Source organism: Lemur catta, chromosome 9 (assembly GCF_020740605.2).
Source record: "Lemur catta isolate mLemCat1 chromosome 9, mLemCat1.pri, whole genome shotgun sequence".
Lineage (NCBI taxonomy): Eukaryota > Metazoa > Chordata > Mammalia > Primates > Lemuridae > Lemur > Lemur catta.
This window is the reverse complement of record NC_059136.1, coordinates 59832033-59855205: the sequence shown is the minus strand read 5'-3', so window position 1 is coordinate 59855205 and position 23173 is coordinate 59832033. Positions and strand designations below refer to the sequence as shown.

At 44.1% G+C, this 23173-nt stretch overlaps 1 protein-coding gene across 7 annotated transcripts in view; it reads left to right on the top strand.

The window, feature by feature from the left end:
* MATN2 (matrilin 2) overlaps nucleotides 1-23173 on the top strand; it is a 134491-nt gene that overhangs the window by 86964 nt on the left and 24354 nt on the right. For all 7 annotated transcript variants that reach the window (XM_045560716.1, XM_045560715.1, XM_045560717.1 and 4 more), the window contains 4 exons: nucleotides 10174-10296; nucleotides 16523-16645; nucleotides 19739-19861; nucleotides 20129-20251. In XM_045560716.1, the coding sequence (XP_045416672.1) occupies nucleotides 10174-10296; nucleotides 16523-16645; nucleotides 19739-19861; nucleotides 20129-20251 (492 nt within the window). The remainder of the gene's footprint in view (nucleotides 1-10173; nucleotides 10297-16522; nucleotides 16646-19738; nucleotides 19862-20128; nucleotides 20252-23173) is intronic.

The window sequence follows — 23173 nt, the reverse complement described above, 5'->3', positions numbered from 1 at the left end:
CTGCCAGATGCAGTGGCTCATGGCTGTAATCCCAGCACTGTGGGAGTCCAAGGTGGGAGGATCGCTTGAAGCCAGGAGTTTGAATCCAGCCTGGGCAACAGAGCGAGACCCCGTCTCTACAAAAAATTAAAAAAATTAGCCACCATGTAAAAACAACATTCATACCTCCTTAATGTTTTGAAACTCAAAAAAAAAAAGGCCATTAAAATGTGCACAAGCTACCCACTATTTTTTTAAAAAAATCAATGTTTAAATACTTATATAATAAAGCATCAATAACAACAACAAAAATAAAAATTGGCTGGGTGTGGTGGCACATACCTATACTCCCAGCTACTCAGAAGGCTGAGGCAGGAGGATCACTTGAGCCCAGGAGTTGGAGGCTGCAGTGAGCTATGATCATGCCACTGCACTCCAGCCTGGGCAACAGAGCAAGATCCCTTTCTCTAAAAAAATTTTGAAAAAACACTTTCCAATTCTTATAAACTTGTGAAAAATAAAAGTAAAATAAACTCAGTTCCTTAAATTTCAGTCTCTATTTCTAACCAAAAGTATATCTGAAAGCGAATTCAACTAGTAATTGTGTAATTATTATCTAAAAAAGGTAGACTAGCTAATATAATATACAAAGCATGGTTTATCAGGGGTTCTTGACATCCTCAATAAAGATAGGGTCCCCTGGCAGAATGTGTTGCAAGAGATGAAAGAAACAGAGACACAGACACAGAAATAGTATTTAAAAGAGCGGGGAAATCAGGGGACCACCAGCACTCCAGTGCCAAGGTGGCAGTGACTGAAACCCAGCACTTGCTTTTTATTCTCTTTGCCATGCTGCAAAATACAACGATCTCATGGGAAAAAAATCATGGGATACAATGATCAAAGGTCTCAGGGATCCCCCCAAAATCACAAGGTGTCCTAGCTCATTTCCTTCTCCTTTCTAGAAGGGAAAACCACATAATTCTTCAGTAGGTACAACTCTTTTGATCAAGGTAAACTAACTAATTTTATCCCAAGCTCAAGCTATGTACATGGATATCAGTCTTCTAACTTCAGTAGCTGTGACCCATTTGAACAAGGAACAAAGAAACTACATCCTTTCCACTGGGAGACTGGTTTTACATTAACTGAGGCATTGTGGAGAGAAAGGGAGAGAAGGAACTTGGCCCAGTGTTCTAACAATGGAAGCCTTAAGACCCCTCTCCCGGGCTGACATATTGTAATCTACCTCTATAGCCATGAGAAGTTTTCATGTCAGGCCGCTCCGCGGCTTTTCATGCCTAAGACCCCTTAGGCTCTGAGGTTGGAGCATGCTCTGCTGTACTCCCAGATCACTCATATATGTCCCCCAACTAGGCAGTTAACATCTGCCCTGATTTCAGGCTTCTTCTTAGGCAATTCCTTCATCACCTCCTTTCCTCTCACAGCCTCAGACATAGCAACCCTAAGTCCCAGTGGTCTTAATCCCATCATTGGTTAATTTATGATTAAGCTGAAGTATATATAGTAGAGCTTTATGTTCCTGAACAAGTACTATAAATTTGAAATATCTGAGTAGTGTTCAAAAAAGGACTACCTTTTTTTTTTTTTTAAAATCAATTCCTTACCCTAAAGCAACCCATCCAAATCTAGAGGGGAGAAGGGTGGAAACACATAGGTATCATTGATTTGCAAAATATTGGCAAGACTTTTTTTATATTGTTGTAAAATATGCATAACATAAAATTTACCACTATAACCATTCAGTAGCTTTAAGTATATTAACATTGTTGTGTGACCATTACGACCATTCTTCTCCAGAACTTTTTCATCATGCCAGACTGAAACTCTGTACCTGTTAAACACTAACTCCCCATTCCCTGCCACCACCTCTATCCTGTGGAAACTACTCTTCTAGTTTCTATCTCTGTGAATTTGACTACTCTAGGTACCTTGTATGAGTGGAATCATACAGTATTTTGTTCTTTGGTGTCTGGTTTATTTCATTTAGCATAATGTCCTCAGGGTTCACCCATGTTGTGGCATGTGTCAGAATTTCCTTCCTTTTTAAGACTGCATAATATTCCACTGTATAAAGCTATACCCCATTTCATTTATCCATTCATCAGTTGGACATTTTGGGTTACTTTTACCTTTTGCCTATTGTGACTTATCCTGCCATGAACATGGGTGTTCAAGTCCTTGCTTTCAGTTCCTTTGGGTATATACCCAGAAGTAGGATTTCTGGGTCATATGGTGGCAAGACTTTTTGAGATCTAAATTGAAACCTTTACTCGAGTCAAGCCTGAGAAAGAACACTCTCAGATATCCAGGGCCTTTTCACCAGAAAGACATATAGAGGACTTGAGTGTACTAGATAGGGATTCGTGTCTTTGGTATCAAGGAGACTATAGGGTTCAAGTCCAATGCTTCATCATCTAATGCCTGTAATGATGAATAAAGGCAATTGTGGACACTGTATTTGGCATGTTGCTCTTTATTATTTTCTGATTTTGAGATCATTAGGCTCATTGTTTTTCAGACTCCATTGATAACTTGGTTGACATTTCCATCCTCATTTTTCAAATAAGAATGCTTTGCACAGAGTAAGGCACTGAATGAATATTTGGTGCTTGCATTAAAAGCGAAATACAGAAGGAAATAATTTCATACTGAATCCGCAACAGAGAAACTAGAAAGTATCAGTCATCAGGCTTCCTAGCCAGGAAATAGTTAATGTGCTGAGCCCTGCTACCTTCCTACAGCCTGTAATATGCCACTTTTGTGAGGCCCTGTGTGCATGATCAAAGACTCTTGGTTGGAAGAGGCCTTAAAGTTCAATCTAGTTCTTGCCCGACTACCCATCCTACACTGTCCCCACTGTCCCATCGTCCAGCCTGCACTTGAACACCACCGACAGGACACTCACTATAGCCCATGGCGGTTCATTCCACTTTGTACAGCTCTGATTCTTAGAAAGTGATTTCCCAGACTGAGCTGATATCTACTTTTTTGCTCTTAAAGACCAACAGAACAAATTGAGCTTCTCGCATTCTTTGTGGTCACTAAGAATGAGTCATATCAGAATAACTCTATTTCCTTTAGTAGACTAACCAGGCATGGAAAATGTGGTAGCATCTATCTGGACCAAATAGGCATTTGACCAATTTGCTAAAGAGAGCCCCATGCCTTGTGGACTAGATGGAGAAATGTGTGTTGAATGAAAGAACGATCGGTTGGGCTTGTAACTGTCTGAATGTCTGTACCCAGAGAATGCTGATTGCTGAACTGAGACTCTCCTAGAAGGAGGTTTTTAAACAGCCTGGTGGGAAGAAGCCTTGAGGGCATGAGAGCTGTCTTCCATTCTTAGTGACCCTGTGTTGGTTCTTAGTGCACAATGTGTACACATCTGAACCCTCATAAAACACTCCAGTAAGAGTAATATCGATAACCATTTATTCATTCAAAAAATATTTTTTGAGCATCTGCTATATGCCAGATATGGTTGTAGACACTGGGCTTACAGCAATGAATGAAACAGACAAAAAAAAAAAAAACAAACCCAAAAATGATCTCTGTCTTTATGGAGCTTACATTCTATGAGAGCAGATTAAAAGAAGAGGTCTCAACAGGAAAGTGACATTTGATCAAAGACTTGAAGGAGGTGAGAGAAGGAAGAGAACTTTGAGGCAGAGGAAACACACCACCAGTGCAAAAGGAACTTAAGGCAGGAACTTGAGGCTTAGCAATGTTGAAGGACAGCAAAGAAGTTGTGTGACTAGAATAGTGTGAGGGACTGTGACATAGGCATTGTGGTCCATAGGGCATGACCTGCTCTCTCCATAGTCATGAATTTTGTTCCTATCTACCTAAATTCCAGTAATACCCATGAGCTCATAGTTACTCCCCTATACGGAGGTCTGAAACTTGCTTTGTTTGTTGCCTGTATTTTGTTTTTTGGATGTTTAGTCTATTTGTGTTGCTATAAAGGCATAATGAAACTGGGTAGTTTATAAAGAAAAATGCATTTGGCTCATGATTCTGTTGGCTAGAAGACTGGGCATCTGTGGAAAGCCTCAGGCTGCTTCCACTCACGCAGAAGGTGAAGTGTAGCTGGCGTGTGCAGAGGTCTCATGGCGAAAGAGGAAACAAGGTATGTGGAGGGTGCCAGGCTCTTTTTAACAACCAGCTCATGAGGGAACTAATAGAGCAAGAACTCATGCGTTACCACGAGGATGGCTATTAACATGAGGACGGCACCAAGCCACTCATGAGGGATCCACCCCTATGACCAAGACACCTCCCACCGAGCCCCACCTCCAACTTTGGGGATTAAATTTTAACATGAGGTTTGGGGGGACAGACATCCTAACTATAGCAGATATGGACATCTGAAACTACATATATTGTTTTCAGCTATGTTCCCTGATTATTTTTGTCTCCAAATCTCTGGGCACCTCCCACATTGTTCTTTTTTCTTTATTATTTCTGCTGTTTTCCATGGCAACTAGTTTCACAATTATGAACGTGTATATTTATTTTTAGTACTTTTTCTGATTACAAAAGTAATACAGGTTCATTGTAGAAAACTAGTTCTTATAGAAATGAAATTATATAAAATAAAACAATCTGTGATCCCATTCTCCAGAGATAACCATTGTTAATACTAATTTGGTACTTTTCTGTAGTCTGTTTTTCTAATGTGTGATATATTCTTATATAATTGAGATCATACTTTATAACATTAAATCATAAGCATTTTGACATGTCATTTAAATTTTATTAAAACTATTTTAATGTCTACATAATATTCTATCATTTGTTCGACATGTTTTTTTGGCTGCTCAAATTGTATTGTGATAAACATTCTTATGTATAAATCTTTGTATTTCTGGTCGTTTGCTTAGGAACAAAACAAAAAGGAATCAAAGGCTATTAACATTTTTAAGGCTTTTGATGCATATTCAAAATTGCTTTTGAAAAACATACCAATTTACACTCTACCATAAGTGTTTTGAGGCAATTTTAAAAATTTTTGCTAATTTTCTAGGATAAAACTTCTTCTCATTGCTTTATTTATGTTTTAATACCTTTTCTTCATAAAATTATTCAATTATGTATATCCAATTTACAAATGTATATTTATTGGTGTTATTATTTGATTAATGAATAATCTGCTCTAATATGAGAGATTATAAGGGACTCATAAGCTCCATGAGGCAAGAGACTGTGCCTTTTTGTTCACTGCTGATCCCGGTGCCTGCCTCATGGTAGATATTCAGAGAATATTTATTGAATAAATGAATGAAGTAATAAATGAGCAGTGAGATTAACACTTTTTAATATATTAGACATTCAAAACAAAGGAAATAATAAAGATCTGAGCTGAAATGAAAGAAAACGGAGACATAAAACCCAATAGAGAAAATCGGTAAAACCAAAAGGTGGTTTTTATGAGAAGATCAATAAAATTGATAAACATCTAGCCAGACTAGTCAGGGAAAAAAAAGAGAGAAGACACAAATTACCAATATTAGGAATGAGAAAATGGACACTACAGATCCTATAATCGTTGAAAGGATAATACAGGAAAATAATGAACAAATGTATGCCAATAACTTTGACAACTTAGATGAAATGGACAAATTCCTTGAAAGACATAAACTACTAAACTTTACTCAGGAATAAATAGATATGTGCCTGCAGCCACTTTGGTTTGAATCCAAGTTATAGCACCAAAAAGCACCTGGCCTTTACCACTTCTATTTAACATTGTGGACCAGGCAAGGTGGCTCACGCCTGTAATTCTAGCACTCTGGGAGGCTGAGGCAGGAGGATCACTCGAGGTCAGGACTTCGAGACCAGCCTGAGCAAGAGCGAGACCCCATCTCTGCTAAAAAGTAGAAAGAAATGATTTGGACAGCTAAAAAAATATATAGAAAAAATTAGCCGGGCATGGTGGTGCATGCCTGTAGTCCCAGCTACTGGGGAGGCTGAGGCAGAAGGATTGCTTGAGCCCAGGAGTTTGAGGTTGCTGTGAGCTGGGCTGACGCCACGGCACTCTAGCCCGGGCAACAGAGTGAGACTCTGTCTCAAAAGAAAAAACAAACAAACAAAAAAACAAACAAAAAAAACATTGTACTGGAGGTTCTAGCCAATGCAACAAGGAAGAGAAAAATGAAAGAAATAAATAGTATCTAGATTGTAAAGGAAGTATTAAAACCATCTTTATTAACAGATTAACATGATCACCTATGTAGAATATCCAAAGGAGTCTACAAAAAAGCTACTAGAACAAATAAGTGAATTTAGCAAGGTTGTAGGATATAAGATCAATATACAAAAACAACTATTTTGTATATATGTTGAATGGACAATCAAAATTTGAAATTAAAAATTACTTTTTAAATAACATAAAAAGTATGTAATATCTATGGATAAATTTGACAAAAGATGTGAAAGACCTCTACATTGATAGTTATAAAACATTGTTAAGGGAAATTAAAGAAGACTTAACTAAATAGATTTACCATGTTCATGGATCAGAAGACTCAATATTGTTAATGTGTCATACCTTTCCAAGATAATCTATAGATTCAAAACAATTCCTAGCATAATCCTAGCAGGCTTTTTGTAGAAATTGACAAACTGATTCTAAAACATATATGGAAATGCAAAGAACTAGAATAGTAAAATAAATTTTGAAAAAGATGAACAAATTTGGAGAACTTAAACTACCTGATTTTAAGACTAATAATAAATTAACAGTAATCAGAACAGTGTAGTATTGGTGTAAAGATGGACATATAGATGAATGTAACAGAAGAGTCCAGAAATACACGCACACATATATGGTGAAATGATTTTCAAAAAAGATGCCAAGATGATTCAGTGGAAAATATTAACATCTTCAAAAATAATGCTGCAACAATTAGATTGTCATATGGGGAAAAAAAAGGAAACTTACCTTTAACTCACACCACATACAAAAATAAACTTGAATTGGATTTTAAACTTAAATGTAAGAATGAAAACTATACAAATTCTAAAAGAAATTATATAAGATCTTACTGACCCTGGGTTTGGCAAAGCTATCTTGTGTAGGACACAATAAAACACAAAGTATAAAAATAAAAAATCAATAAATTGAACTTCATCAAAATTAAAACATTTATTCTTGAAAAGACAATATTACTAAAATGAAAAGGCAAGCCACAGACTGGGAGAAAATATTTACAAAGTGTATATCCAACAAAGGACTTGTATTTAGAATATATAAGAAACTCTTTATAATGAGACAAACAGCTCAATGGAAATGGGCAAAAAATTTGAACAGATACTGCACGAAAGAATATATGGAGATGGAAATAACCATATGAAAATATATACAACCACATTAGTCATTAGGAAAATGCAAAGTGAAATAATAATGAGACAGCCACTACCTACCTACCAGAATTGCTAAAATTACCAAGTGTTGGTGAGGATGTGGAGCACCTGGAACTCTCATAAACTGGCCAGTCATGGGAATATTTAAGAAGTTAAGCATACATCTACCGTGTGACCCACCCATTCTACTAGATATTTACTCAAGAGAAATGAAAGAATATTTCCACACAAAAACTTGTACATGAATGTTTATAGCTCCTTTATTTGTGATGGCCCCAAACTGGAAAGATCTCAAATGCCCATCAGTAGGGGAATGGATAAACGCACTGTGTTTGGCCACTGTGGTGGCTCATGCCTGTAATCCTAGCACTCTGGGAGGCCAAGGCACGAGGATCGCTCGAGGTCAGGAGTTCGAGACCAGCCTCAGCAAAAGCGAGACCCCGTCTCTACTAAAAATAGAAAGAAATTATGTGGACAGCTAAAAATATATATAGAAAAAAATGAGCCAGGCGTGGTGGCGCATGCCTGTAGTCCCAGCTACTCAGGAGGCTGAGGCAGAAGGATCACTTGAACCCAGGAGTTTGAGGTTGCTGTGAGCTAGGCTGACACCTCGGCACTCTAGCCAGGGCAAAAGGGCGAGACTCTGTCTCAAAAAAAAAAAAAACTTTCACATGAAAAAGATAACCCTTATTAAAAGCCCACATGTGGCTACTGAGCACTTGAGATGCAGCCAGTTCAACTGAGGAACTGAATTTTTATCATTATTTATTAATAATTTTAGTCAATTTTAAATAGCCACATTAGACAGCATGGTTCCAGATTAAAGGAGGCTGAGCAGATATGAAAATGAAAATTTCTGACCCTAGACTGGATCCTATGTTGGAGGATGAAAAATGCTATAAAAACAGTATTATATCAACTGATAAGAATATGGGTGATAGATTAAATGAAAGTATCAGTATAAATTTATGAAATTTATATTAATAACCACACTGTTGTTATATAAGAGAATATCCCTTCTCTTAGGAAGCACACACTATATTTAAGGGAAAAGGAACAGGATGTATTTAACTTACTCTCAAAGAGTTCCAAGAGATGACCAAATGGTCATCCAAATGGAGTAAATGTTAACAATAAGTGAATCTGTATTAAGAATATATAGATGTTTCTTGTACTATTTTTATGTTTGTAATTTTTTGTAAGTTTGTAATAGTTTACAAATAAAAAGTTTAAAAAAATGCTTTTATATGTAACCAGGTATTGCAGTTATATTTTTAAAAAAGAGCCCTAGTCTTTTAAAGATACGTAATGTAATATTTATGGGCAAAATGATACAACGTCTGGGGTTTGCTTCAAAGTAATATAGGATCTTAATATGGGGAGTAGAAGTATAGATGGAAGAAGAGCAGCCATAGATTGAGTCTCTTGAAGGTGGGTAATATGAACATGGATTTATTATACTATTCTGTCCACTTTTGTATATGTTTAAAATTCTTATGACTTTGAATTGGGAAAAATCAGCATTTACTCAATAGTATTCCTTTCATGAATATTGTCTGCCTTTCTTTTACTCAGTTTTTTTTTTTTTTTTTTTTTTTTTTTTTTGAGACAGAGTCTCACTTTGTTGCCCGGGCTAGAGTGAGTGCCGTGGCATCAGCCTAGCTCACAGCAACCTCAGACTCCTGGGCTTAAGTGATCCTACTGCCTCAGCCTCCCGAGTAGCTGGGACTACAGGCATGAGCCACCATGCCCGGCTAATTTTTTTTGTATATATATTTTTAGTTGGCCAGATAATTTTTTTCTATTTTTTTTTTTAGTAGAGACGGGGTCTCACTCTTGCTCAGGCTGGTCTCGAACTCCTGACCTCGAGCGATCCACCCGCCTCGGCCTCCCAGAGCTAGGATTACAGGCGTGAGCCACTGCGCCCGGCCCCTCAGTTTTTTTTAATAAACTGGGAAAACTCATTTATACCAAATCTTTCATTATGAAAATTATTTATATAGCTCAAAATGTTCCTTAAAACAATAAAAATTCTCATCAAAACAAAGATTTCTTTTAAGACCCCATAAGTGGCCACTTATTTCAAGCAATGCATCCCAATTCCATTACGGGACAATACTTTGCTCAGACACTTCAATAGAACAGTCTCTTTCCATATTTAAAAATACTTATACAAGTAAAATTTCATTATAACAAATTTCATGAAACTATTTTCTTCTGAATTTTTGGTTTAAGTTAATATATTCCTAGAGATCACATTCTCTGACTGTGAATCTTGAGATGAAAAACCCTATTTATGTGCAGCTGAGTCCAGTTAGGTAATGAGGAGCTGTTTTGAACTCAGAATATTTATGTTTATCATTCCTAGATCTTGTATTTCCCAGGATATGATTTTGTTATACTATTGTTAAGTGGTTTGGCATTTGACTTTGGGAAAGCTAAATTGCTTTAATTGCATAAATCCCATAAACTGCTCAGCTAAGCTCTCTCTTCCCAGCCTGTAATCTGGCAAACAACCACCCATTTTCATTTTAGTGGCTCTCACATTAACCAAGACAAGGAAAGCATGTTCACAAATTCATTTGTTGCGTGAACATTTTGTACTATGTCAAGAAGTTTCTCTTACTGGGGGACCATATCCGTAAACATGGGAATATCTTAATTGAGAGGTTCTTTTCATAGCATAACGTTTTTAAGACATAGGATTTTACCTGTTTAGGAAAAATTAAGACTGAAAACCCCTGGTTTTCACTTGCTAGCTTTATTATTTTGTTTGTCATTATGATGATTTTTCTTTCTTTCCAGAGATAGACTACTGTGCCTCACCTAATCATGGATGTCAGCACGAGTGTATTAACACAGATAATTCCTATTTCTGCCGCTGCCTAAAAGGCTTTACCCTGAACCCAGATAAGAAAACCTGCAAAAGTAAGTCACACTGGGAGTTGGAGAAGGGCTCGTTTCACTAAGTGCTTCTCCAGTTAGTTTTCCTTTCCTTGCAATCTTAAGCAAGATATAGTTGTACTCAGCATTTGTGTCTACTAACATTATTGTGCCCTTAATTTTACCTTTTGGCCCACTAGATCCTATTATGGGGATGATTTTTCAAGATTGAATAGACTGGGTCTGGCCATTGGATTCATTTAGCAAAGTCGGGGCCCAAGCTGAAGCTCCCAACGATCTGAAATGAGGGTGTGCTCTCCCTCCTCCTCACCCCCACAGTGTGTATTTGGAAGAGAAGAGTATGCCCAGGGATGGGAGGTAAAAGGAGCTGGTTTCTTCCAGTCCTACAAGATAAGACAGTTGATGGATGCTAAAGGGGGTAAATTGCAGCTCTATCCTCTTTGATAGGAAAGAAATAAAACATGAGAGTCTGGGGCATCCCAGCAGCAGTCAAGGGGTACAGGGTGTTAGCAGGATGATATTGAGGATGTGCTGAGTGCCTCAAATGCCTGTCATCTGGCACGTCAAGGGGCGTGACCAGAATCTGAACATGGACCCCAGACAGGACCTCTTTAAGCCAGACTGTTCCTGAGAGACTGCTAGAATGGACGGCCCATGAGGACAGAGATGGTTGTCTTTCTCACTGGTGAATCCTCAGTAACTCAAAGAGTGCTTGGCGTACTACTAGGTGCAGCATAATGTTGAATGGATGAATGAATGAGTCAATGAATCTCTCTGAGATGTGTCATCCTGGAAAAATTGCAACTATTATTTGAATTCCTCGATCTTGTTAGAAAAATGGCCTTTTTGAGGCATGCAAGTTGTGATTTTTTTTTCTCAAAAAGTCTTCCCTTAGTCCACACTTATGCACACTGAATTTTTCGGGGTCAGCTGACAATGTTATTCACAGAAGTCTCTGGAGCTTCCATTTAGGGATGTATTTTCCCATATGCTCCTTTATCCACTTACTCCTGGCGATATGTACAGCAGTGTTCTGCACAGCAGTACTGTGTTTGCAAAGGTTTCACCATCTATCTCTTGTGAAAAGCACTGTAGGTTATATAACTGAATCCAGACGAGTCACATTCTACTTATAGCACAGATTAACTTGTACGCTCATTCTAATAAGTGTTATGCTGTGTATAGTGGCAGATGGTTGCACAGCCCATATTTTGAAACTGAGCCTCTCTTATAAAACATAATTCCCCCTGCCTTGCCTAGATACAAACCCTGGAAACATTCAAGCATTAAATGGGAATTTTAATTGCGAGCATTCAGAATGTGAAAATTAGATGGGATATTTTCCATTAGACCACACACGCCTGCGATGCATCAGAGGGCCAATTTTTCTGGCCTGGCCACTCCTCTCTGCCATTTACACCTTTAGCTAGGGGTAAGTGTGTGAGGGGCTGGCTGCACCCAGGGATAATCACTCACAGGTGGACTCATTTGCAGACCCAAAGCTCTTATGTGAGCGATGATGATTAGATCTGGTTCAGCTTAGATGCTCATTGCGGCTGCAAGCTTCTTCCTGTGTTATTAATGGAGGGGGAAAAGGAAAGCAAGTTAGGCATGTAGCCATTGGTGGAGGAGAATTTTCTCGAAACTCTGCATCTCTTACCAATCGGCTGAGTCCCTCAACCTCTGCTACTCCCTCAACCACCTGGAGAGGCACTTGGGATAAGAGAAGGGTGCAACGCAGTGCAGGCGTCATTACCAAGGGAGGAGGGAGGCTGAGAACAGTAGGGCGAGTAGAGGGTAGTGACCATTTGGGAGTGGTCCCCACCACAAATTAACCCCCAGATGGGCCTGTTTGCAGCCTGTGGCCCAAGGCCAGAGTGTACATTCAGTGAGTATAGCACCTCTTTAGCCAGGTGTCCTACATTTTCATCCAAAAAAAAATGAAATTTGTTCCTGAAACCCAGTGTCCTCATCAGCCCTTCTCCAACATCCTGCCTCATGGTTACATTTTCCATTGTCTTTGCTGCGAACCCAGCCCTGACTCCTGAGGCCAGCCTCTTGGAGCTGCCCTTGACTTAATGCCTGTGCTCAGTCCATTAGGCAGACAGCTGTAAATGGAAGTGAGTGCTCACTGTCTCTCTGGACCATTATGTGGATGGGGGGAGCCAAGAAATTGGGTTTAAAATCTGGAGTTTGTTCTTAGGAGTCTGAGGTCTCTTGAGTGATCTGAGCATTACAAATCTCGACCTCAGGGTACAGCCATTTACAGTTAATAGGAGGCTGATGGATGTTGGCTATTTTCAAATCTAATAAGAACTCTATTTTTCAAAGGAATTTTATATCATCCAAATTAAACTGGAAAAAACAAACAAAGGCAGAATCCTACTAAAGAAAAGACTCGTGGCCAGGCTTTGTTCTTGCTTCTTATCTGGGCACAATTTCTCCTCCTGGAGAGTGCCACTGTCAGTGTAAGGCAGTCACAGTGTCAGTTATTAAGGGACTGGCCTGGCCGCCTGGTGCATGGAGCCCCAGGGCTGAATCAGACGTGAGTGCTGGACTCCATGGTTCCTGACTCTGCTGCCACGGTGGGTGCTCCCTGTGGCTGGAGATATGACACTCTAAAAACCAGTGTGAAGTCCACAGGTTGGACTGGGCCAGGAAGCCAAGAGACGTGAGGTCCAGGCTTGGAGATGTCACTCGTATTGGCTGTGTGACCTTGGGCAGCTACTTCTACTTCTCAGGACCTGGATTTCCTAAACTGAAGGAGCAGGACTTCCTGCTTGAACATTCTGTTGCCCCTCCAGTTTCTCTGAAACTTATCATCTGTGCACTCTGCTGGCATCGAAGTGTACTGCCCGGGGTCACTAATCTTTCATGTTTTCATCTTACCACTTCAGTTAGGGCTCCAGCTCTTTCAGGCATTGCCACTCATAAAGTCCTGCCATCTGCCCTGGGCACTCTGGGCCTTACCAGATATGCTTGCGTCCAAGCCTGGCCCATGTGAAACACTTCACAGTTTGTGAGAAGAGTTAGCCAGGTATGGGATGAATACTAGGTACTCAGTAAATACTTACTGAAGGAATAAATGAGTGAGTGAATAAGTAACACACATGTATTGTGTGGAAAATATGACACAAGTGTGGAAAGAAGGCAAAGAGCTATGGTTAAACCTCTGCTAAAAAGAAACATTTGGGAAGAGTAATTTTTGAATTGCTGTTTTATAGATTGCTGGGTGATAACCTCTTCAAGGTTCTAAATATTTTCAGTTGAATTATTTTTTATGCAAATCTTTCTTTTTTAAAAATATATTTAAAACATTGTGATTTTTTCCCCCTTTTTTTAGGTGTTTTTGTTTGTTTTTTCGGAGACAGGGTCTTACTCTGTTGCCCAGGCTGGAGTGCAGTGGCATGATCATAGCTCACCGCAGCCTCAAACTCCTGGCTTCAAACAATCCTCCTGCCTTGGCCTCCCAAAGGGCTGGGATTACAAGCATGAGCCACTGTTCTCAGCCCTTTTCTGGTATTTTTCTTAAGTTGATATATCATAGCTATATATATTTTTAGTATTTATTTTTTTAATTGACAAAAATTGTATACATTGTGTACACCATGTTTTGAAATATGTATATGTAAATCTTTCTTAAAGACAGTGGTGGCTTTTTTGTTATAAAATATATAGAACATAAAATTTACCATTTTAACCATTTTCAGTGTATAATTCAGTGGCGTTAAGTACATTCGTATTATTGTACAACCATCACCACCTTCAATCTCTGAACTTTTCCATCACCCCAAACTGAAACTCTACACCCATTAAACAATAACTCCTCATTTCCTCCTCCCCCACCTCCTGGCAGCCACTAATCTACTTTATGTCTCTATGAATTTGACTATTCTAGGTGCTTCATATAGGTGGAATCACACCACATTTTTATCCTTTCGTGACTGGCTTATATCACTTAACATAATGTTTTCAAGCTTCATCCATGTTGTAGCATGTGTCCAAATTTCCTTCCTTATAATGTCCCATTGTATGTATGCACCATATTTTGTTTATCCATTCATCCATCAATGGACACTAGGGTGGCTTCCACCTTTTGGCTGTTGTGAATAATGCTGCTATGAACTTGGGTGTGTAAACTCAGAAGTGGAATTGCTGGATCATACAGAGGTTAACTGGGCAATAAGGAGCCACTGAAGCAAGAGGGTGCCGTGTGTCATATCTTCAAGTCATTTGTGCATGTAAGCTTCTTCCAATAATTTTTGGGCAGATATATGGTAAAAGTAAAAGGTGTATATTCTCAGTTCATTACTTTATGGTTTCAGATCATTTCTACTGTACCAGTTAGGGTGCTAACAGAAAATCCAATCAATGCTGTCTTAAGTCACAAGGACATTTACTTTTTACCTAAGTCTAAAGCTAGCTGTCCAAGGGTTGGCTCAGTGACTCAGTGATATTATCAAGAACCCAGTCTCTTTCTGTCTTTCTACTCTACCAAAGCATGTTGACTTTTCCTCCTCATGCTTGTCACCTCATGGCTACAAGATAGCTGCTGCAGCTCCAAGCATCATACCCTCACACTACTAGACTCAAAGGCAGAAAGGAAAGAGGACTGAGAAAGTCATTTCTTTTCATACAGCTGTCTTTTTAGGAAAGAAGATTTTTTTCCTAGGGGCCCCTAGTAAACTTCTCCTTATGTCTCATTGGCCAGAACTAGGGCATATTCCCACCACTTGACCAATCACTGACAAGGGAGAACTGTGGTTGCCAGGCTGGCTTAGACTAGCCATGATTCATGCCCTGGGGGTCTTGGGGTAATGGTTGTTGGCAAGACAACCAACAGTGTCTGACACATTCCCAGAAAAAGAACAATGCTGTACAGTTAAACTGTGCTGTCAGTGAGGTTGGAGGTGACCTTTTCCCTCAACACTAGTCTCATAAAGGCCCTCCACAAGCCCATTTTGTGTCCTTTTCCAGTTTTCTATCCCCCTTGTAACTGCTATGTGTGGGATCTTGTGGTTTTAGCATTTTCTACCAGGAAATGAATTGCTTATTGGCTGCCGGTTATGATGCAGCTTCCATCTTCTGGCAGAAGCACGGCTTGGATGGGGGTGAACTTACCACAGGACAGCACTGCAGTAACCTGGACAGGGTCAGAGATACATGTCCTCCAGGTTCATGATATGGGTGCTGTCATGATCTCACCAGAGCAAGGTTAAGCATTTGGACCCTCCTTAATGTGCCTGCCATTTCCTGACTCCCCTAAAGAGCTGGATATTTTGCAAGATCAGTTTTTGTTTATTCTGCCTCATGCTGTCTGACGTCACTGTCAGATATCCCTGCAGACAAAAGCTCCATATGTGCTTTGAACACTACTGATCAAGGAAGAAACTGATAGGACTTTCTTAGCTTTTCCATCTTTCTTGGAAGGGGATGGGCTGGGAAGTGTGGCCCTCATCCCAGCTCTTTGCTCTTTGGCCACCAACTCAGCTCAACTGAGCCTCCACTTAGCTCTTTGGCCATCGGAAGGGAAAAGACCGCTGCTGGGGAACCCAGAGGTACGCTTCAGGTACCCGGCTCTCTTTCAAACAGGCGCCAGGAGAGCAGGCGCTGTTTTCTCTGTGTCCCGTAGAGCACCTTATTTACTGAATATTTATTTGCTGCAGTCCGCCTGGCTTCCCTCCACTGCGGAGTCTTCTTCAAGCATGACCCTGTCCTTGTCACTTCCACCAGCAGTGCCACCTCCAGCCGCCTGTCTAGAGCCTTCACTGCTCCATTCCGAGGCCTGCAAGTCCCTGCCCCACCATCCCTTCGCCTCCCAGCCCCATCTGTGTCCTCGCACTCCAGCCGCATGCTTGCTAGCAGCTTCCTGCAGCTCCCTAAATGTCCCTGTGCCCTCATCCGCAGGCCTTTGTGTTGGCTGTCCCCGAGTCCTCACGCTCTGCCACTTCCAGCCCCCTTTACCTGTTTACCGGGCCCCGGACGGACTCGGTGGGCGCCGGCTGTGGGCTCTGTGTTCCCTGCTGCCAGCGCTCTTCTCTGCCCCCTCTGGAGCGCGACCTTGCGGCAGGGCCCCTCAGCCTAACCGGCCGCCGCATCCGCGCATCGAGCTCTGGGCCTGGCGCTTGGGTGGCGGATAAACGAATGAATGGCCCGTTCCCGGTGGCCTCGGCAGGCAGCACCACCCGCTCTCTCCTCTAGGGCTCGTGCGGCCCGGATCTGAAGCGGGGGCTGCCCTTTCTCCCCGCAGGGATCAACTACTGCGCCCTGAACAAACCGGGCTGCGCGCACGAGTGCGTCAACACGGAGGACGGCTCCTACTGCCGCTGCCGCCGCGGCTACACCCTGGACGCCAACGGCAAGACCTGCAGCCGTGAGTGTCCCCGGGCGCTGGCGGGGCGGGGGCCACCCCGGCGGGCTCCCCAGCACCCAGGCCCTGTCGGAGCTCCTGGGTGTCCAGAGGGTCCCTTGGGATAGCTTTCCTCACCTCCGTTTCATCATCCGTAAAATGGAACTCTTCATACTACCTACCGCATAGGTTGGATTGCAAGGATTAAAACAATGAATCCGGGTAAAACACTTAGAACAGCGCTGCTGGGCAAACGCACGCAATAAATATTAACTATTACTATTATTTGCTGTGGAGAGCATTTGCTAAGTCAATGGGCCAGAATTCAAATCCAAGCTCCACCACATACTGCATGTGTGACCTTGGGCAAGTTGTTTAACTTCTTGCTTTGATTTCCCATCTATTTAAAAAAAGGGAAACTAATAATAGTATTGATCCCCCAGGGCTTTTATGGGGAGAAATCGGGAGCATTTTAATCTCTTAGCATGGTGCCTGGTGCCAGATAAACGTGCAATCAAGAACAGTTCTAGGCTCACGCCTGTGACTCACACCTGTAATCCCAGCACTTTGGGAGGCTGAGGCAGGAGGATCACCTGAGGCCAGGAGTTCAAGACCAGCCTGAGCAAGAGTGAGAACCTGTCTCTACAAAAAAATAGAAAAAATTAGCCAGGCGTGGTGGCGCATGCCTGTAGTCCCAGCTACTTGGGAGGCCGAGGCAGGAGGATCGCTTGAGCCCAGGAGTTTGAGGTTGCAGTGAGCTATGATGGTGCCCCTGCACTCTAGCCTAGGTGACAGAGTGAGACACTGTTAAAAAAAAAAAAAAAAAGAACAATTCCTAACATGGAGCCTGTGAGAGTGGCTGGAGCCCCAGTTGCAGGCTAGGACAAGAGGCCAGAAGGGACAGACCTCAAAAAGCAATGTGCTACACAGGCTGAGAAATGTGGGACCTTCTATGAAGGCTTCTCTTAATTTTCTTGTGTCAGAGCCATAACAAAGGTCCACTTGGTGATGTAAACGCATGGGAACTTGCAGGCTCTGCCAGCTGGGCCGTTCCGTTGTGTTTTATGAGGCACAGTCTCCACTGGTTCCAGCCAGCAGGGCGGGAGCCATGAGCGCTGTGGTGTCTCCTGTGCCCCTGGCACACTGGGAGAGGGGCTCCATGACATGGCCGGCGCAGAAGGGGCCCTCTGGAGGCTTCCGCCCAGCGAGCCCCACATCTGCTCCGCTTTGGAGACAGAGATGGATTGTGAGGGAGAACAGTGCAGCTGTTGAGCTTCTGGGCCCTCAACTGCCAGCAGGGAAGTTTCACAGATGAAGTAGGAGCTCCAGAGCAGCCCCCGGGAAAACGTGTTCCCCTGCGGGGGAAAACGTCTTCGGAGGGGCGGAATGCCTCCTTGGGCTTTCTAAGCCCTGATCTCAGAGGCCAGAGGGCTTTTGAACTAGAAGGTTGGTGCAAAAGCCAGAGCCTGCCATGTGTTTGCCTCTGGGTGTCTGTGAGTCCTCACGAAAAGCCAGTGGGGAACAGGAGGTCTCCCATGCAACAAGGACACACCCTGGCGACGATGGGTTTGTGCACATCCTGCCTTTTCCAAGAGTGTGGGGTCTGCCAGCTGATAGCCCTGGCAGGTCTCCCGAGGCAGGCTGGGGGCAACCTGGCTGAAACCCACCTAGGCCAGCAGGGGACATGCCTGCCTGCCTCTCTCGCGCGGCATGCCTAGAAGCTAGAATTGCTCAGAGGACCAGCCACAAGAGGCCGGGGCCCTCCTTTCTCTCTGGCATCTAGTCAACTCTAAGAAATCATAAACCAAGCCATCTCTGTCCAGGAGTCCCTGGAGAAAGCCATGCTCTTCTGCCCCCCCTGAGGGCTCAGGGAGCCCCAGGCCATAATGCGCTCACCCTGCAGGGACTGCTGCAAGCGCTTCCCATGCACTGACTCACTTTGTCCTAACAACAGCCCTGTGTGGCATCTCCATTCTTGTCCCTATTTGAAGATGGGGAAACTGGGGCACAAAAAGATTAAGTCACTTTCCCAGGGTCCTGTGACTAGTAAATGGCAGAACCAGAATGTGAATACAGGCGTGTGGCTCCTAAAATTCTGCAAGTGTTTGCAGTAAGTGCATCTACCAGTGGAATGTTCCAGAAGGCCCTGGTCCCAGGCCCTGTGGGAATGCAGAGGCCCACTTGGTGGCCCTGCACAAGGCCTCCAGTGTCTGTCCAGCCTCTGGGGGTGCATTTTCTCCAACCAGGAAATGTGGGAGGCAGCCTGCTGGGCTGTGGGCACCATTCACCACAGCTGTGTGTTCACTGCCCAGTGCTCACTGCCCAGCGGTCGGCCGCGTGGCGCTCAGTGCCAGGATGGCGTTCAGTGCTCATTCATGTTTTCTGAATCTGGATATCCTGATTGGGGGGTAAAAAAAAAAAAATCTCTTTTTCTTTTTCATTTTCAATTAGAAATGAAACTATACAATTAATCCTTACTCAGCACTACTTGGTAATAATAGTAAGTATTCATTAAGTGCTTGCGGTATGCCAGCTGCTGTTCTGAGGGCTTTGCGTGGGTCAACTCCTCTTACTCTCACCACATTCCTGTAAGAAAGCAACCATCATCGTCCCCCTTTCTCAAGTCAGGAAACGGCACAGAGAGGCCCCGGGACTGCCCAGCCTCCGTAGCTAGGAAGTGGCGGAAATATGATTTGAGCCCACGTGGTTTGGTGACAGACCCTCTTCGTTAGGCACTGCCCTGTCAGCTGTGTGGCTTGGGCAAGCACCTTGGCCTTCCCTGGGCCCCGCTTTCCTGTGTGTGAAATGGGAATCGCACCTGCCCTCGGTGTTGCCCTGAGATTGCAGATTCTGCGTGCCCCGGCCCTGGCACTGAGTGCTGCTGTCGTCAATAGCATTCCCCAGACGTTGGAGGTGTCTGTGTTTACTCTTTAAAGAAATGGGAAGACAAACAAACAAGCAAGGCCGATTTTCCAGAGAGGCTGGTGGCACAGGGCAGAATGAAACCTTCCCCGTGGCTCCTCGTGCCTCCCAGAAGGTTTTGTTTTTCAATCCGGGTTGCTGATGGAGTGTTGCTCCCTCCGCTCTTCTGTGTCTTCCTGTGTGTGACAAACGCAGGGGTGGACCACTGTGCGCAGCAGGACCATGGCTGTGAGCAGCTGTGCCTGAACACGGAGGAGTCCTTCGTCTGCCAGTGCTCAGAAGGCTTCCTCATCAATGAGGACCTCAAGACCTGCTCCCGTGAGTCCCTCCTCCTCACTCCTCCTGTAGAGAAAGGTTTGCACCAGGAGTGCCACCTGGGTGGCGACTGCAGAGGATGCAGGTCGTGCATGGACCCCCTCCCCTCTGCCCTCTTCTCTGCTCCGGGGAGACTGTGGGGATGTCAGCTGGGAACTGCATGCCTGGGTGTGGTGGCAGTGGTAAGCATGACAGTTACTTGGTGCCCTTCATAGCCCAGAGGCCTCGCTGACGGAGGCTGTGGGGACCACCTGGCTTTTGGTTTTGCAGGGGTGGATTATTGCCTGCTGAGCGACCACGGATGTGAATACTCCTGCGTCAACACGGACAGATCCTTTGTCTGTCAGTGTCCTGAGGGACATGTGCTCCGCAGCGATGGGAAGACATGTGCAAGTGAGTGTTTGAGGTCCTGGGACAAGTAGGACGTGGCACAGGCGTTCCATGGGCGTGAGTGTGGGTGTGTTGCTGACATCCACATGCTCGTGTGTCCTCTCTCCAGGCTTCCCTTTCGCTTGTGGTTGTGTGTGACTGCATCTCTTGCCATTCGAGCCCTGGTGGCTGTTTCTCCCCTGCCCCCAAGCTTCCTTCCCCAACTCCCTGAAATGGCTATTTGCTGTTCCCACAGTCTGCCTCCCTGTCGTTCTGAAGCTGGACAGAGCCCTAGTTCTTAGCCCTCTCTGCTCTACCGCAGGCAGCCAGCATTGCATGTGAATAATAGCAATGGGGACCCTCGCTGACTGCTGGCCGCATGCTGGGCACCATGCTAAGCAGATACATTATCGCGTTCCGGCTGCAGATGAGGAAACTGGCTCAGATTAAGTGAAGAGCCTAAGGTTACCAGCTATGAAGTGGTGGGTTTGAACTCTGCTCTGTGTGATTCCAAAGTCAGTTCTGGGAGAAGGCGAGGTTCCTGAGAAAACTGCCCACTGCCTGATCCAGATGGCCTGAGAGCACATGGTGAGGCTGGCAGCAATATTTTCTGGTACATATTTCCTTGCAGCTGGTCTCAACTCCTGCCTCCATTAATTTAAGAAAGGAAAAAAAAAAAAAAAAGACTGCTCCCAGACCACCTTCTGTCTTTCACAGAAGAAAGGGGTTTTGTTTGTTGCCCTGCAATCTGGTTTCTAAGTGGACCAGGATAAAGACTTGAAAAATAGTCATTTTGAGAGAAGGGATCAGAAATGGAAGAAAAGGACCATAACTTACCTTCTGCATCCTGCTGCTCTTTCTTACTATAGAGCCAAATTCCCAAACCATTGATACAGCTATGGACACCTTTATCCACCTCTTTATATCATCCATTCTCATGGGCAGATGAGCCAACTGCACAGCTGGCCGGGCCTCTCTAACGATGCTGCCTGTGAGAAAATATTTCCCCAGTTTGGGACAGATTCTTGAATCTCGGCAAATGGGTTATCCATGTCATGCTTGCCCGTGGCTCCCTGCCCAGCTGCCTCTAGACGGGTGCTGCAGCCAGCTCAGGGAGGCACTGGGCACTGGGGGTGCAGAAAGAGGGCGGGTGTGTCAAATTGCATCGGCATTTGACTGCATGCCAGAGCCAGCTGCAAAGGATTTTGTTGGTTTGTTTTAATTCTCCGTCATCTTAACAGTATTCATGCCCTTTCTTTGTCCACCGCTTCACTGTGATGATCAAGAACTGACTATACAAGGGGTGCAGGACGTCCAAGAAATTCTCCTGGGCCCTTCCAAACATGTGCAGCCCCTTCTCTTTTTAATCTTATGCCCGTCCCCTTCCCCTGCCCTGGTCCACATCTGGGTTATGCCTTTGCCACTTTTAAATGCTGCCGTCTCAAAGTGTGTTTCTGACTCATGGCACGGTGACACCATCTACATGAGCAAATGCCCCACAATGCAATTAATAGTGAGTTTTGTTATTTATGTATGGTCATGTCTATATGAGAGCTTGTGAGGTAATCAGATGGGAAGAATTGTCCTTGGGAACGGTGCATGAGAGTCACATTTTACCCACTAGCTGATACAAATTCGTTAAGCTATTCCCCTAATTGAAGACTTTCTGTCTGCCCAGGAACGATTCAGTCTGACTGCCCCATCCTGTAATAACGGGCTAGGTTTTCTGTGCGGCCACAACTAACTGGGGGTTGGGATGTGTGTTCCCCAGCTCTAGGCCAGATGACCAAGAACCAGATGACGTGACTGCACCTTTTTGGCAAAGCTTCCTGGGGGCCAGCCAGCCCTGGCTCAGCAGATGAGGGTATCCTTGGCCTTTATATAAAAGCAGCATCCACTTACAGCCTTGATCATGGGGACGGGGGGTTGTCCACTCACCTTCTGGAAAGTTCTCTGAAGCGTGGAGACCAGGCCCAGGTTCCTGGGGTGCTGGGATGAAGTGGGCACTGTTGTCCTCATAATAGGATATTATGGGCTCCTGGGGCTCTCTGGCCTCTGCAGCGATGCCCCCTTCCTGTCAGCCCCTTTACCTCCAAGTACTGATTGTGGGGATTCTCCCTAGGAGCCACCTTGCTGGGGCAGTTAGATGCCCAGACTGGGGGTGGGGAGGGGAATGGTCTCTTCTACCAGCTGAGCTGAGAGGCCTCCTCCTCTAGAAATTTCCCTGAGATAGACCTTGTACAAGGGCATCGCAACCCCAAGAAAGACTCCACAGGCCAGATGTGCATGGAGCACACAGCCCACTGGCCTGCGAGCTCCTGAAGGTCAGAGGTCAGAGGTCAGAGGCCAAAGTAAAATGAGTGGGAGAGTGAATGGACCAAAACCACCTGTCTTTTTACCCCATGGCTCCTGGCACAGAGTCGGCTCCCTGCTCAATAACCTTTAGTGGTTCTCCCTTGCCTCCCAGAATAAATTACCTTCTCACTCTGTGATTCGGCAGCATGGAGACCCCTTTCCTCCACTTCTTTAGCCCCACCCTGGGTCTTCCCTGAAGCCTCCCATTCTTCAGCCAAAGTGGCGAGTCCCCCGTTCTCTGAGCAGGCCCTGCAGCTTCCAGCTCGTCCTGTCTCCACTTGGGGACATCCCACCCCCGCCCCTGCCAGTGGAAACCCAGCACACCCAGATGTCACCCCTCATGGGGAACTTCCTCCCCCACCCACTGGTCTCTCTCCCCTGTCAGGCTCAGTTGGGACCTCCCTGCAGTGCTCCCCTGCCCGGCCTCGCCCTCTCTCTGCACAGATCCGAGGAACAACATGGCAGGGTAGAAAGAGTATTGAACTGGGGACACAAAGACTGGGTTTAAATCTCGTCACTTCTACACTGGGCAAGAAAATTGACCCTCTCTGAGTCTGACTGCTCATCTGTAAGTGGAATGGTCACTCCTGC